General features: G+C 38.8%; 1 protein-coding gene across 9 annotated transcripts in view; it reads left to right on the forward strand.

The window, feature by feature from the left end:
• Nucleotides 1-16,399, forward strand: part of PLCH1 (phospholipase C eta 1) — a 91,064-nt gene that overhangs the window by 14,401 nt on the left and 60,264 nt on the right. For all 9 annotated transcript variants that reach the window (XM_082743244.1, XM_082743245.1, XM_082743237.1 and 6 more), the window contains exon 4: nt 4,057-4,227. In XM_082743244.1, coding sequence (XP_082599370.1) covers nt 4,057-4,227 — 171 coding nt within the window. The remainder of the gene's footprint in view (nt 1-4,056; nt 4,228-16,399) is intronic.

Below are 16,399 nucleotides of genomic sequence, written 5' to 3' on the forward strand. Positions count from 1 at the left end.
GGCACTTTGTTTTGTGAAAGAAAAAAAAAAGCTTCTTAAGCTTAACACATATGCACGATTTCACTTCCCAAGATGCTTTTTTATTGTTGCTGTTTTCAGGGAGTGATTATAAGCGCTTTACCTGGCACTTAGATAATGGAGTAAACCCAGTCAAGGGCCTTCAAGGGAGCGATAGCATTTCAGGGGCCCACCCCACAGAGCTCTTGTGAGGATCAGAATCGGACTAGGTAGTCTGAGGAAATGACACTTATTAAAGTCCTTGAGAGGCTCTGTTTCGTTTCAGAGGGGTTTAAGATTTAGAACCCATGATGCTTAGAAGTGCTATCTCACTCCTACCATTTAGGGAACCCTCCATAAGTTCATTCAACTGCCTCCTGGTATTAAATGAAATGCTCTTTCCCTCTTGGTCCGTCCTTGAGGAAAACCCTTGGGGCCAAATGTACCCTGTGGCCCCCAGTTGGGACTATACCTAGTCCTCTATTGAAGGTACAGAAGTGAGCTCTATTGAGTGAGTACAAAGACAATGTCAGATTATTAGTAATTGCTAATATACTAATTAAGGAAGTGCTCTTATTTGGAGAGAAGTCATATGCGCGATCCGTGTTTTGCAATAATTTTCTGTTCTAAGTGATTAGGTGATATTTTGTACATGTAAAAGTAAGCCGAGAGTGTGATATTTTCTGATGGCTAATGTTTTGTGCTACTTTTGTTTTCTAACCGTTTGTTTTTCGAGGCGGTAAGGACAGAAATGACATGAGGGATAAGTTGCAATGATGAATTGAAGGTAGAAGCTGGTTCCGTTCTGTGACCTCTTATTCTTACCGTGGCCCTGTCCTTGGCAAGCTCGTGGCTGGACATGGTTTTCAATGAGGTCACATTGCACTGGAGAACAACAGAAGAGAAAGGAAAAGAAGAGAAGGCAGATGCTGTAGAACAAACCCCAGAGATGGAGAGAGGCTTTGGAGGGGAATTGTATTGCCACAAATAGAGAACTGTCTTTCGACTGTATGGAAGGATTTGCCATGTTCCTGGCACTCCCTGTGACATCTCACTTTTGTCCTGTTGTGAGCCCCACACTCCTAGCTGTTCCTTTCCACAGAAAATTCTCATGGTACTAAAGAGGTAGCTTCTGATCAAAGGAGAGGGGCCAACCTTAAAGAGGAAGGCAAAGTGTATACCTACAAAAATAATGATGTGGGGTTAGATAAGGGAATAACATAAAATATTGATCTATTTTTACTTCTATGATTTTCCCCTTTAGACACCTTTTATTTCTCATGCACTAAGCATTTTGCAGGGCAAATCAGGAAATGTTTATGTCAAATGTCTTATGCGTTCAAAGTAAATCTTTAGACAAGTCTTAAGAAAACACGAGGGGTCTCTTTTTATGACCTTAGGTTTAAAGACTGATGGAGCCAGAAGTAGGATAAGCAGTAGGACCTGCTGGAGAACATGTCCACTGCAGGCCTTGTACCTAGCAGGGTTGTGGAAATGCTCTTTGTCGGAGAGGGTTGGGACCAAAGGTCTTGGTATTATTTCAGGAACATTTTTCTTCTGGTTGAATCGCTGGTGCAGACATTGAAGCCTTCCTAGAATTTTCTTTGCTTTTTTGTTGCAAAGCAAGATTCAACTAAAATGTTTTAAAATAAATCTTTTAAGTTATGGATAGCTACTTTTTTATTATATAATTTTTTATAAACATATAATGTATTATTATCCCCAGGGGTACAGGTCTGTGAATTGCCAGGTTTACATACTTCACAGCACTCACTATATCACATACCCTCCCCAATGTCTATAACCCCACCACCCTCTCCCTACCCACCTCCCCCCGGCCACCCTCAGTTGGTTTTGTGACATTAAGAGTCTCTGATAGTTTGTCTCCCTCCCAATCCCATCTTGTTTCATTTATTCTTTTCCTACCCCCCAGACCCCCATGTTGCATCTTCACTTCCTCATATCAGGGAGATGATATGATAGTTGTCTTTTTCCGATTGACTTATTTTGCTAAACATAATACCCTCTAGTTCCATCCATGTCATAGCAAATGGCAAGATTTCATTTCCTTTGATGGCTGCATAGTATTCCATTGTGTGTATATACCACTTCTTCTTTATCCATTCATCTGTTGATGGACATCTAGGTTCTTTCCATAGTTTGGCTATTGTGGACATTGCTGGGATAGCTACTTTTGAAGTCTTTGAATGCTGTTGTTTATATGTCAGAGTTTTATTGTTCTTAATTGTTTATATTTATAAGGAAGTCTTGAAAAATGTTTTTTTCCTCTGTATCTAGGGTTAGATACTTTGAAACAAAGGTATGGCAGAAATTTTGAATATTAGACCCAGTTTCTTAAGACACAGTAACTGTACAAACAAGCATCTCAGGTTCCCAAACTGGATATTCTATAGACCATTCTCCTTCTACCTTTGAAAGGACTGAAGCCAGTCAGCTCCACAACGAAACTGTGTATGATTTAAATATTGGTTAAAGTGTGTGCTCATAGTTATCCCAAGGTTAGCAACATTTTTAAAAATATATTTTTTATGAACATGTTGACTTGCAAAGCTATGTCTAAAACCCCATAACAGCTGAGTATAGATGTTGCAAAACCTGGGCAATTCAAGATGCCATTCGTTCCCTGTCAGTTTTGGTTCAGTTACAACTGTGTTCACTTAAAATGAAGATCATATGAATGGATTGGCTGCTCATTACATATTCCCAACAATTTTAGAGTTTCCTCAAAAATTCAGCCAATCAGTAGGAAGATACACGTTGAAAGATTCTTGCTCAATATTTCTAGAAATGAATAATTTCAACTAGAAATCAGTCCAGGTAGATTTTTCAGACTTCTGTGGAGGGAAAACAAGGAAGTACCAATGATCCTGATGGCTGTAAGAGAAATAAGCTACCTAGGCCGAATTAAGAGAGATTCTATTATATTTAAAAATTGTATTTTTTTTTAAGATTTTATTTATTTCTTTGACAGAGAGAGATCACAGTAGACAGAGAGGCAGGCAGAGAGAGAGAGAGAGAGAGGGAAGCAGGCTCTCTGCTGAGCAGAGAGCCTGATGCGGGACTCGATCCCAGGACCCTGAGATCATGACCTGAGCCTAAGGCAGCGGCTTAACCCACTGAGCCACCCAGGTGCCCCTAAAAATTGTATTTGATTGAATTACAGTTCAGAAGCTGGTCACAGACTAGTATTTTCATAACATGTTAAATATTTTTTCTCTTTTATTCCTGGTTTGTCTTGTCCAACATTTCTTTTTCCTTTTTTTTTTTCCTTTTTAAAAGATTTCATTTATTTATTTATTTATTTATTTGAGAGAGAATAAGCCTGAGGGGTGGTTGGTCAGAGGAAGAGGCAGACTCCCTGCTGAGCAAGGAGTCTGAAGCAGGACTTGATCCCAGGACCCTGCGTCACAACCTGAGCTGAAGGCATTGTTTAAGCCACCCAGGCACTCCTCAACATTTCTTTTTCATTCTTCGAAAGACCAGCTCTTGGTTTAATTGTCACCCTTGGATGATATATCTGTTTTCTATTTCACTGCTTTTTGCTTGTTTATAATTTATTTCCTTGTATTTTCTTTAGCCTAATTTTCTCTAGCTTTTTGAGTTTAATTATTGAGTTGAATTATTATCTTATCTGTTTTCAGTTTACCTTGTTCTCTAATACGTTAAAAACTTTATTTCCTTCTAATTACTGCTTTAAGTCATCATACGGATTTTAATCTGTAGTGCATGTTTCGTTTCCTATTTAGAAACGTATTATGTTGTCTTCAGACATTTTTTTTTTAAACTTTTTTTTGGTTGGTATATAAATTTACTGTGACCAGAGAAATTGGTTTTTATAAGGTTGAATCTTTATAACATACATCTTTTTTTTTTGTGGTCTAATAAATAGTTAACTTAAATCGACCCATGTGTGCTTGAAAAGAATGTGTTTACCATTTGTGAAATGTGTTCTAGCCTTTTTATAGTAAATATGATTTCCCAGTACTGAGTTTCCTATTTCAAACTCTCATAATACCTTTATTTTTCCTCTGCCTTTAGGAAGCTGATACAGATGAGAATCAAGGAACTCTGACATTTGAAGAATTCTGTGTTTTCTACAAAATGATGTCACTGAGACGGGACCTTTATTTGCTGCTGTTGAGCTACAGTGACAAGAAAGATCACCTAACTGTGGACGAGCTGGCGCAGTTTTTGAAGGTGGAACAAAAGGTATCATTAGACTGTTGAATTGAATTGTTTACTTAAAAATACAACTAAATAGGTGTCTTCTGGTGTTGGACTAAGGTACACTCTACCTTTAGGATAGAGGAGTAAATATTACAATTCCATCAAAAAATCTTATGAGTTATTTTTAACAGATTTCTAGCAGCTTTTATGAGGGAGTGATAAATTGAACACTCACATAACTTTTTAACTGAAATAAGTTGAATATTTTTCCACAGAGTAAGGACGTTTCTCATGTGTTTCATTTTAGATATAATGGTTATGTTTTCTTTATACTAAAAATATAGGTAGGTATTTGTTAGGTATTTGTTAAATGTGACATAATTCTTTTTTTCTTCCTGAAGATCTTATTTTCATTTATTTATTTGTTGGAGAGAGAGAGAGAGAGAGAGCATGAGCGGGCTGGAGGGGCAGAGGGAGGAGAAGCAGAATCCCCGCTGAGCAGGAAGCTTGACATGGGGCTCAATCCCAAGACCTGGAGATCATGACCGGAATCAAAGGCAGACACCCAACCGACTGAGCCACCCAGGCACCCCAACTATGACATAATTCTTAACTAGTATTATAGTAATTCATTGATAATTTTGATAGGAAATCGACATTGGATCATATCAGAAGACCAAGTAAATTAAGTCCTGATTAGCAAAGAGAACCCCTAAATATATTTAAAATAAGAACATTTCTTTAAAAAAAAAAAAAGATTATATTTATTTATTTGAGAGAGAGAATGAGAGAGGGAGAGGGAGAACATGAGGAGGGGGTCAGAGGAGTAGCAGATTCTCCACTGAGCAGGGAACCTGATTCGGGGCTCAGTCCTGGGACTGCAGGATCATGACCTGAGTCGAAGGCAGGTCTGACTGAGACACCCAAGTGCCCTGGCTCTCACATATTAAAGCGTAACATGGGGCTCGATCCCAGGACCCTGAGATCATGACCTGAGCCAAAGGCCGATGCTTAACTGACTGAGCCACCTAGACAACTTCTATGAGTTTGACTTTTTTAGATAATACTTTTTCAGTGAGATCATGTGTCTTTGTCATTTCATGTAGCATAATTTCCTCTAGGTTTTAAAGATGTCACAAATGGGAGGGATGATTTAATCAATCAACCTACATAATGGAACCTCTACCAAAGCCCCTGCCCCACAAGGTTTGCAGAGCTTCTGGGGTTGGCAAAGCTACAGAATGTACTGGGTAGGGGAAGGGGTATACCCTGAGAGGGCACGGAGGATCTGAATACCTTCCCACACACTTGCCCTATGCATTTCTTCATTTGGCTATTCCTGAGTTGTATACTTTGTAGTAAATCAGTCCTAGTAAATAAAGCACTTTTCTTAGTTCTATGAGTCATTCTAGTGAATTTTGGGAACTCACAGGCTTTCTCCTTGACTAAACTCTAGGCAGGCTCTTCTGAGTCCTTTTTTTTATTTTTTATTTTTGACTAGGCTCTGTTGTTGGGCCTTGTCTTCAAGAGTCCAGCTCTAGCAAGAATCCTGCTAAGTCCCTTTAACTAAAACCCGCATCTCTGATACCTGATCACCTCAACAGCTGATAAAATTCCTTATTTTCACCATCTCCTAGGTGATATCACCACTTTTCCTTTAGCAAGAACCCTGTTAGGTAAGTTTACCCAGAATCCCCTCTTATCTCCGATGTTTCCTCCACTGACCCCCACCCAGCTTCTTGGGTATAAAGCCCTTGTATTTATCCTGTATCTGGACCTGAACCAGTATTATATACTGGAGTTCTCTTTTCCCCTATTGTAATAGTTACTGATTAAAATCTGTTTTTATTGCTTTAAATAGTGTCTAGGTCTGTTTTTTCTTCTTTTCTTTTTAAAAAAAAAATTTAAATTTTTATTTTTTATTGAAGATTTTTATTTATTTATTTATTTGAGAGATTAAGATTGAGAGAGATCACAGAGGGAGAGGGAGTAGCAGAGTTGCTTCTGAGCAGGGAGCCCCACATGGGGCTTGATCCCAGGACCCTTTGATCATGACCTGAGTCAAAAGCAGATGCCTAACCCACTGAGCCACCCAGGTGCCCCTGTTTTTTCTTTTTTTTTAAAGATTTATTTACTTGAGGGAGAGAACAAGCATGCACACAGGTGCATGTGGGCCATGGGGGAGGGGCAGAGGGAGAGAATCTTTGAGCAGATTCCCTGCTGAGTGCAGAGTCTGACAGTGGGGCTGGATCTCAGGACACAGGTGATCATGTCCTGAGTGGAAACCGAGAGATGCTCAACCGGCTGAGCCACCCAGTACCCCATGGTCTGTTTTTCCTCTGACAGAACCCCCAAATTTGTAGTAGGCCTAGCAGAAATGGGGGTAGCCTGAATACCTCATTTGCGGCTAGAATCTGAGGTGGAGCAGTCTAAGGGATTGAGCACTTTACCTGTGGGGTCTAATGCTAACTCCTGGCAGTTAGTGTCGGAACTAAATTACATTGTTGGATACTCTGTTGGAGAATCAAAAACTTGCTTGGTGCCAGAAAAAGATACACTAGATTTGGTAATGATTTACTTTACCCCATTCCACAATCACATACATTTTAGGAATAACAGATTCAGATTTAACAGATTTTGGTGTTGCTTTCAAGTATTAGCAAATGTTTCTATCAAAATCAGTTATTTTAGTTCGTTTGCTAATTTGGCAAAGGAAGAGATTCTCCATTAACAATGTTAGCTATGATACAGATACAACATGGGGATGTGGAGTAATAGAAGAATATTCCCCCCCCCCCCCCAGAAAATAAGCCCTACTACATACATTGCTTCTCTGTTTTCTGCTTTTGTAGCTACTTTTGTACTCTCACCTGGACAACTCCTCTAATACTGTAGAAAGAACATTAGACTGGGAGCTCAGAAGATCTACATTCCACGCCCTACAGGCTTTATTGATAGGAGAATTTTGGGCAGGTCATACATAATTGTTTCTGACCCTTTGTTTCCTAATCTATAAAAGGGAGCTGGTATCTACCTTTCCAATCTCACAGTGTCAAACTGAACATTGATTATAATGCTGAATGTGAAGAAGGCCTCTGACATAGATATTCAGAAGCACAGCAATGTGACAAATTAAAATTACAATATTTAAAATTCCTGACTTTAAATTCATTTGGACAAGTGGAATTAACCCGGTCCATTTGAATAGCAATAGTGAATGTCACTTGCTAAAGGGCATGTGTTTCTTCCCTCCTTTTGGTTATACTGACATTCAACGGGTAAATTTTTGTTAGGGAAAACAGAAGCCAGTGTTCTATGACATCTGCCCCTGGCAGACGATTGATTACCTGTATCCAGTTTAATTTTCTAAATTAGCTTGAAGCTACATATGGGCATAATCTGAAAGGAATTTTTAAAAAATTATCATACATCAAGACACATAAGTCATAAAGGAAAATATTAATGTCTTGAAACTTTTAAGTTTCTGTGTGATCCAATTTATCAAACACCATAAAATTAATGTCTAGCACAAACTAGGAATATATTTGTAATATACAAAGGGAGAAACAGTTAAATTCCTTAATGTGGGAAGTGCTGTCATAGACTACTGAGGAAAAAAGATGAATACCCATTAGAAACTTGGGCAGAACATTGGAAACATTAAACATTTAATAAAAAGTCGGGGCACCTGGGTGGCTCAGTGGGTTAAGCCTCTGCCTTTGGCTCAGGTCATGATCTTAGGGTCCTGGGATTGAACCCCACATCGGGCTCTCTGCTCAGCGGGGAGCCTGCTTCCCCCTCTCTCTCTGCCTACCTCTCTGCCTACTTGCAATTTCTCTCTGTCATCTTTAAAAAAATAAATAAATAAACATTTCATAAAAAGTAAATAAGCCTATTGAAAAGTTCACCCTTCATTAGGAATTCAAATATATGAAATAAAATGAAAAGACCATTTTTTACCCACAAAATCAGTAAAGATTAAAAAAAAAAATTCTATCAGACATGGTGTCTCATTTCCTTTGAAGTTGTGGAATGGTATAATCTTTCTTTAGGACAGTTTAATGATCATATTTTATATAATTTATTAAACTTTGACCAATGTGTTTTACTTCTATGGTTCATTCTAAGGAAATAATTGTGTACAATGAAAAAAAAGGATGTAAAGTTGTGCATTTCAGCATTCTTTAAAATAGAGAAAAATTGAGCACCATCTAAATGTGCACCAAGAGAGTCATTAGTTAAGAGTTTTGTGGGATTTTAAGTTTTAAAACGGGATTTTCACAATGGAACAAATTGGAGACAATTTGACGATTCATGTGGCAGTAATTCATTCGTTTCTGATGGCATAAGATTAGTGTAGACACCAGAGTATTCAACTTTTACTGATTCTTGCAGTTGTGAAATGAAATATCACTGCTGGTCACATATGTTGTCAAAGATTATATGAAATCAAATATTGGCCACGGGTCAAATTTTTATTTCACTGAATTCATACCTTTGACAGGCCCAACTGCTGTTTGATTAGGGCCTTTCATTTTTAAAACGTGGATGTGCTTGGAGAAATTCTCTCTCTGTTTTATACCCATGAAGAAGTGCCAGTTAAGAAGAAACCAGCGGGCTGACACTTCTCTTTCACTGCTTCCTTGCAACTGCAAATAAAGATGACCGACATCCACAGGTCTGTGATTCCAGAGTACTAGGTCTGGTTGAGGTTTTTTGTTTTATTTTTACCCACTGTGTTTGCCGAAAAGCAATCTACGTCTTCTCCAGATTTACTATGCATTTGATGGCGCTGGGGCAGAATGTGTTGTGTTCAGTTCTTTTCAGAGTTTTGGTTCAGGAGCGATAATTGGATTTCATTCCCCCATCCCCCTGACAGCTTTTCTTAACAAGCGTCTACTTTCTTTCTATCCTTTTGTGTTCACTTTCTATCCTTTTGTGTCTTGTGGATGGAGGAGAGAGCCAGGAGGAGTGAAGCATCCTTGCTGTCTGCTGTCTGAGCAACCATCTAGCTGTTTACTGAGTGCAAAGGCTACACTCCGTGGAGCAATGGAAAGCAGATTTCTCTTTATTCTGCACTTTCATCTGAAATATACATATGGATGGTTAATTCCAGGGGAACTTTCAGAGCTTTACGGATCTCTTGCTAGAGGGTCTTCTTCTTACTGTTACTGTTTGTCTGGCATGGATATATACATTCTATCATTGTGTTGCTTCTGCCAGTTATCCCCGTTGTGTCTTTATTCTCTCTGCTCAAGTAGTCCCGTGGTTCTTCTGATCCAATGACCAGTGTCACTTGCACCATCTCGCTTCATTATCCTTTACTGAATCCAGAATGATCTGGTGAGAGTCAGGGTCATTCCACCTTGTCTCTCTGTGAGAAATAATTTTAAACACTTCTTCATTTATAACTACCTTTAGTGCCAGTGTACCTTTATTTTTTGGTTAAACATTTTCCTCATCATAAAAGCATTCCTTTTAAGAGTCCTTCTTGAGTTTCTGTTTCATTTACTTAATTATTCACAGTTAAAGCAATTGAGAGTTTTCAGAGTAATTATATCTTGTAATATTTTGCTGCCTCAAATATAGTTCCCAAATTACATTTTCTGTGAAATAGTCATACCTTCTAATGCTTTGAAATTTGTGGTTGAATTTTAGGATGAGTTAGAGGTAGCCAGTTTGGGGAGGTAAATTGTTTTTTATTCAGTTGCAAACTGAAGGACCATTCATTTAGAGATGTTCCTCCACTCCCTTCTGAAATTACCCCAAGATTCAGGAAAGAGACTTCTATTCTTCTGCATAAAATGACAAGGACAAAGAGAACAAGGGAGGAGACAGAACAACAAAATCTTGAAATTTGTCTGATCTAAAGAAGACCCTGAAATTCAAGCCTACAGAGCAAGAAACATGAATCGACTTCACTCACTCAGTGGAATCCCAGAAAGGCTCAAGAATCGAAGTCACATGATGCTCTTGAAAATAGGAGATGAGGCGGGGTGACAGACACAAGCATGGGTTGGAAGTGGGGTTCTGGATCCTCTCTCCTACCTCTTGCAGCAGGACGACTGTTCCTTCTCCAACCTGGCATAACAGGGGAAGTCAGAACTGGAGAAGGATGGCCTGGAAGGGTCCCAAGGCGTGCCAGGCCTCCCTGAGTACTGGACACAGGGAATTGTGGTAGATAGTCTGTGAAGATGGCTGTAGGAATTCCCCTATTCCTGTCTGCGTGCCCCTTGTCAATGTGACCTTCCCTCTTCTCCTATCAAGGAGTGGACTCTTTTCCTGCCCCTTGAATCTGGGCTGGCTTCGGAATTTGGTTCGACTAACAGATTATGGCAGAAATGATGAACAAGGAATCCCTGGGCGCCCTGATGGTTCCACTCCTGCCCTGTTGGAACTGTGCAACTACCACATGAAGAAACCGGGCTAGTGTTTTTGAGGATGAGAGACTTCTCAGGGAAAGAGGCCCAGGACCAGCAGCCAGCACCTACCATAGGCATGTGAGTGAGGCCATCTTAGACCACTGAACTGTAGTCAGGGGACTGGGTACCTGTAGTCACTTGAACAACCCCTAGTAGGTGAAAACAACAAAATAACTGTCCAGCCAATCCAGTCCCACTTACCAGCTTGCACAAATGTGATTTAAAGAAAAAAAAAGAAAAAGAAAAAAAGAAAAGTGGTGGTTGTTTTAAGCTTCTAGGTTTTGGGTGGCTTGTTTCAGAGAACTAGGTAATGAGTTCAAGGACAAAGTGAACTTCTGTGCATTGAAGTGGGAGAGCCATACCCCTCTTCTAATACTCTGCTCCCACATTTATTTAGGGGAAATTATAGATAGGAAATAGGAGGATATTATAAGCCATGGTGGTTGGATAGTGGCCCCAGAAGATATATCTCGAGTCCTAACTCCTGATACCTGTGAGTGTGATCTTACTTGGAAATAGGGTTTTTGTAGATGTAATTAAGTTAAGGATGTTGAGATGATAAAATTTTAAATTTAGGGTGGACCCTCAGTCTAGTGATGAGTGCTCTTAGAAATGACAGAAAAGAAAACCTAGACACACAGAAGACCACGGAGGCAGAGACTGTACTTGGGAAGCCCCAAGCCAAGGAATGCCAAGGTTAGCCAGCAGCCAGCGGATGCGAGGAGTGAGGCATGGAGCAGATTCTCCCTCAGAGTCTCCAGAGGGAATTGGCCCTGCCAACACCTGGAGTCCGGACTTGGGTTCTCTAGAACTGTGAGAGAATCAATTCTAAGTTTGTGGTAATCCGTTAACAGCAGCCCTAGGAAACTAATACACCAATTCCAGGAAGAAAAACCCCAAACCTGAAGATATTTACATCAGATAGCTAGTAAAATAGTACAGCCAGGAACTTTTCCAGCGAAACCCACCAGTCAGTCAGCTCTGCCAGGAATACAGAGGTTCCAACTCATTTATTACTGACTGGGTTTTAAATACATGTTTAAATAATTTTAAAAAGGGGTTTTAAAAAGGCAAGGTTACCATGTTTGAGGAAATCCTCTACCATAAAATACAGAGACCAAGGTAAACTTGGAGGGAATAGAGGCAATGCAGGGAAAAGGCATCTTAAAAACTGCTATTAATGTCAGAGTGATGGAACACAAAACTTCAGCCGTGAAGCCAGAACACTATGCACTGGGAAAAGTCGGTTCAGGGGAAGAGCAGAGCAGAGAACTAAATTCAATAAATGGCTTAGAAGATAGTGAGAAAATCACCCATAAAGTAGAACAAACACAAAAAAATGGAAAATAGGAAGAAGAGATAAGGTAATTAGTGGATCGATCCAGAAGGTCCACTCTCTGAATAATCGCAATTGCAGAAAAAGATAAGAACAAATATAAGGGCAGAAATTATAAAATAAATAATACCAAAAATGGTTAGCATGGAAAGTTAGAACTCTCTCGGTTGACAGGGCCACTGAGTGTGAAGTGCAGTGAATATATAAAGATCCACAGAGAGGCACCTGGGTGGTTAAGTCGACTGAGTGTCCGACTTTTGATTTCAGCTCAGGTCATGATCTCAGGGTGGTGAGATTGAGCCTGGGGTGGGCTCAGTGCTCAGTGGTGAGACTGCTAAGGTTCTCTTTCTTTCTCTTCCCGCCCATGCCTCCTGCCCCTTGCACTCGTGTACTCTCTCTCTCAAAAAAAAAAAAAAAAAAAAAGATGCACCCAGAGATAAATCATAATGGAATTCACAATGCCAAGGATAAAGTGAAACCCTGAAGGTTTACATAGAGCAAGAGAGAGAGAGGAAAAAAGAAACACTGATCCAATTAACAAACAAAAACAGGTCCTGTCAAAGGATTAGAATCAGTACAGCATCAGACTTCTCATCAGCAACTCCAGAAACCAGAAACATAGGGCAACATTTTCTGACCTAGAATTTTCTGACCTAGAATTTTTCATACACATTTCTACAGTAGAAATGTGTATGCAGAGTAAATGTGTATGCAGAGTAAAACACAAGTACACAAGAACACTTATGCAAGAAATAATTTGCTTTCCAAGCGTTCTCTGAGGAGCATGAGGGCAAGAAGTCAGAACCGAAGCTGAATAAAATGCTGGAATCCTACTAGCCTGGAAGAAGAAGGACCTTGGTAGGGGGTAAAAAATTGGAGTTCATGGGTTATTTGTTACCTTTGGTAACTGAGAAGCCATTAGAGCCACTAGGAAGAATTTATGAGAGGGACACTAGAAATTAACCATTGGGTAGGAATTGCAGTAATTAACAGATTGGAAAAAAATTCTGTAAGAAACACAATCATTATACAATAGACTCAGTGTTCAACATTTGCATAATTAGAATAATCTACATTAAACAGTATTTTAATAAAAATTAAGAAATAGCTATCCTGGGTGGAGGGGTAGAGGGAGAAAGTTTGCAGGCCCAAACAGGCTAAATCTTTATCTAACACAATAAAAAAGTCAAGAGACAATGCTTGAAGTGTATAAAAACAGAAAATAGTATCATTAGTATCAATAGTATCATTATCATCATAATATATATATATATATATATATATATATATATATATATATATATATATATATATCATCATTATCATCATAGTCAGGAATATAAAGACTTCTTCCAATGGAAATATCTAGAAATGTTGACTGTTTTTTCTGGAGTGTGGTTCTCAGTATAGAAGGGGGAGTTCTACTTTCAATCATAAGCATCTTAGTTTTGACATTTAATTATGAATATATTACTTTGATAAAAGTAAATTGAAAAGAGCTTAGCAATATTAAAATTTTCTGCAAGTTACATTATGATTTTTGGGTTTGGTGTGCTTTGGGAATCATAGCTATAAGAAATAGAATTATTTACTTCTTTGTTTTGAAATTCTCACTCGTTGTCCAAACTTTGCTAGATAATGTACAAGCTGGGGATAAAAAGTCAGTATCAGAACAGTAGTATGTGATATAGAGACCTTTGACTTTGATCTCTGTAACTAGTCCATTTGAAGTGGGTTGACCTTTAATATGAGGACCAGATAGTCTTTTTTGGATGAGGCTAAGTATTACAGCAAACAAGGAAAGGAGAATGGAATCCAACCTGGACTAGTCAAAGAAGTTAAACTGCAATAACTAACTTGAGACCTCCAAGCATCTCAAAAGGGGATGCCTGGGTGGCTCTGTGGGTTAAGCCTCTGCCTTCGGCTCAGGTTATGATCCTAGGAGTCTCAGGTCACGGTCCCAGCGTCCTGGGATCAAGCCCTGCATTGGGCTCCTTGCTCAGCTGGAAGACTGCTTCTCCCTCTCCCACTCCCCCTGCTAGTGTTCCCTCTCTCGCTGTGTCTCTCTCTGTCAATAAATAAATAAAAATCTTAAAAAAAAAAAAAGGCATCTCACAGGTAAGAAGTTAAGATTTAGTAGTTTTAGCTATATTGAAAGAAACCATCAGTTTTGAAAGTAAGCATTTCAGTGTTTCAGTACAAATAAAGAACTCCCAGATGATAGGTATAGTGTAAAAGAAAAGGCTTTGGATCTGAAGTCAGAAGATTGAAATCGGATCTGTGGTCCTGCCTTCTGTTGGTTTTGTGACTTTGACATAGTGAACCTTCCCTAGCGTAAATTTTCCTATTGTAAAATGGGGATTAAAATTCCAAGTTTACAAGACTTTTGTAAGAACTATTTACAATTATGCACGCGAAGGCTCTTTCTAAACTGCACAGCAGTGCCTGCATTATATAAAGGTAAAGAATCATTATTGTATTCAGGTTTTTTAAAGCTCTTTTAGCACCTGTTGCCTGGTATAGAAAGAACAGTTTTCTGTGTTGGAAAAAGCAAGTGCCTCAGATATTGATACCAAACAAAACTTACGAATGTGCTCCACAGGGAACAGTAGAGAGAAGTTGTTTTCTATTTTCCTTATTAGCTATGTCACAAAACAAGGAGAAAGGAACCATACAGGGCATTAATCTATGTTGAACCCTGCTTCATACAGCAAAATCTCACAATAATTTTTAAAATAAGGTCTAAAAAATTGTGTTGTAGAAAATGCAGGATTTTGCTATTGGGAAGGTTAGCTACTGGGAAGGTTAATAAATTAGACCAGGGAATGGAGGAGGCATGGAAGCTGAATGAGTTATACATTTCCTTTCTCATTATTATGTGTTACTACTGTATATCACCGAGTTACTCCGTAATACTTGAATTTTGGTAGGAAATGGATTACCTTTCATTTTTTTTCTTCCTGTTCTTTTGTTTTGTTTTGTTTTGTTTTTTTAAGTAGGCTCCACACCCAACGTGGGGCTCGAATTTATGACCCTGAGATCCATAGAGTCGGATGCCCAACTGACTGAGCCAGCCAGGTGCCCCTCACATTTATTTTTAGATCATGCTCAGAAAATTGTACGCTTCTTAGAATGTCTACTGATAGTTGCACCAGTTTACTTCCCCAATAGGATGCTTTTAGTTAACACATTCTGCTTTGAATCTTGAACTAGTGACACGTTCCCTGTTCATTTCCAACTAGTTCTATCCCAGGATGATGGTATTTTGTTGTTTATTTTTTAGATCCCATGGGCTCCTGGTAGACTACCTGAGTCCAGGACAAGACCCCTACATGTCTGAACAAATTGCTTCATAAACCGAGTAATTGCAGTGTAAACTCAGGCTTCCCACGGCGCATGAATTTTTAGTTGTTGTTGTTATCAATTTGGCTCTTCTTACTTTGTGAGAAATTATTTGTTTTTTAGATTGTACGTGGTAAACCTTTCTAGTATGTTGCGGACAAATTAATGGCCTGCTCCAAGCCTGGGTAGGGCAATAGAGTTCTTATAGGTAGCATGGTTTCATTTATTTTATGGTATTTTCTGATGTTGTCTGGCAATATAAACCTCTGAATGTAGTAAGGGTTGTGAAATTTATGCAATGGATGCATTAGGCGTATTACACAGCTGGTTTGGGGGAAAAAGCCGTCTCTGTTTTTGCAAGCAGGCAAAAAAGAGCTGCATAACAGAGCTTTTGTTCCCCTGCAAAAGGTTTAAATGCTATCAGATAGACAGTTTAGAAAAATTAGATTTCACTAAAATGTAACTATTGAACCTAAGACTTAATAGACTATTTGAAAAACACTGTGAAGTATGAAATCCTGGCTCATAGGATTAGCTTCCCCTATCACTATTCATTAGTATTTTTAAATGTCATTGTTAGACTGTGGGGCTCAGTGGAATTTTGATCAAAATATCATATCCTGCATGTTGCTGTTTAATTAAAGAAATTATTCCAGAAGAGTTTGCTTTTCCCAGTGACACTGAGTATATAATGTTCATGCAGTGACCTTGAGAATGACTTAGTAGGCTGCACTGCCTTTTTGATGTCACATGTTGATTGTAGTTAATTTAATTCTCACAACTGCCTTATAAGATAGCCACAGAGAAGGTAAGTGACTCATTCAAGATCCCACTGTTAATGATGTGAGCTGGCTGATTTGAACATGAGCCATCTAGCTCCAGAATTCTTTGTTATGCTAGCTGCTTCACCTAGCTTTCTGGTTTTACTTTCTCTCACTCACCTTTGTGATCTTGAATCATCACGGCAGATTGCTCTTCTATAGATCTACACCTACACGTATGGATTTACCTAGAGCATTCTGTTCTGATAGGGAATAATTTCTTTCTATCTGTATTTATGATTGGCAAATTTTAGTGTTTGTCTAGAAAATATTAATTTGTAGATAGCTACTAG

The sequence above is a fragment of the Mustela nivalis genome (assembly GCF_964662115.1).
Source record: "Mustela nivalis genome assembly, chromosome: 1".
In the NCBI taxonomy this organism is placed as follows: domain Eukaryota; kingdom Metazoa; phylum Chordata; class Mammalia; order Carnivora; family Mustelidae; genus Mustela; species Mustela nivalis.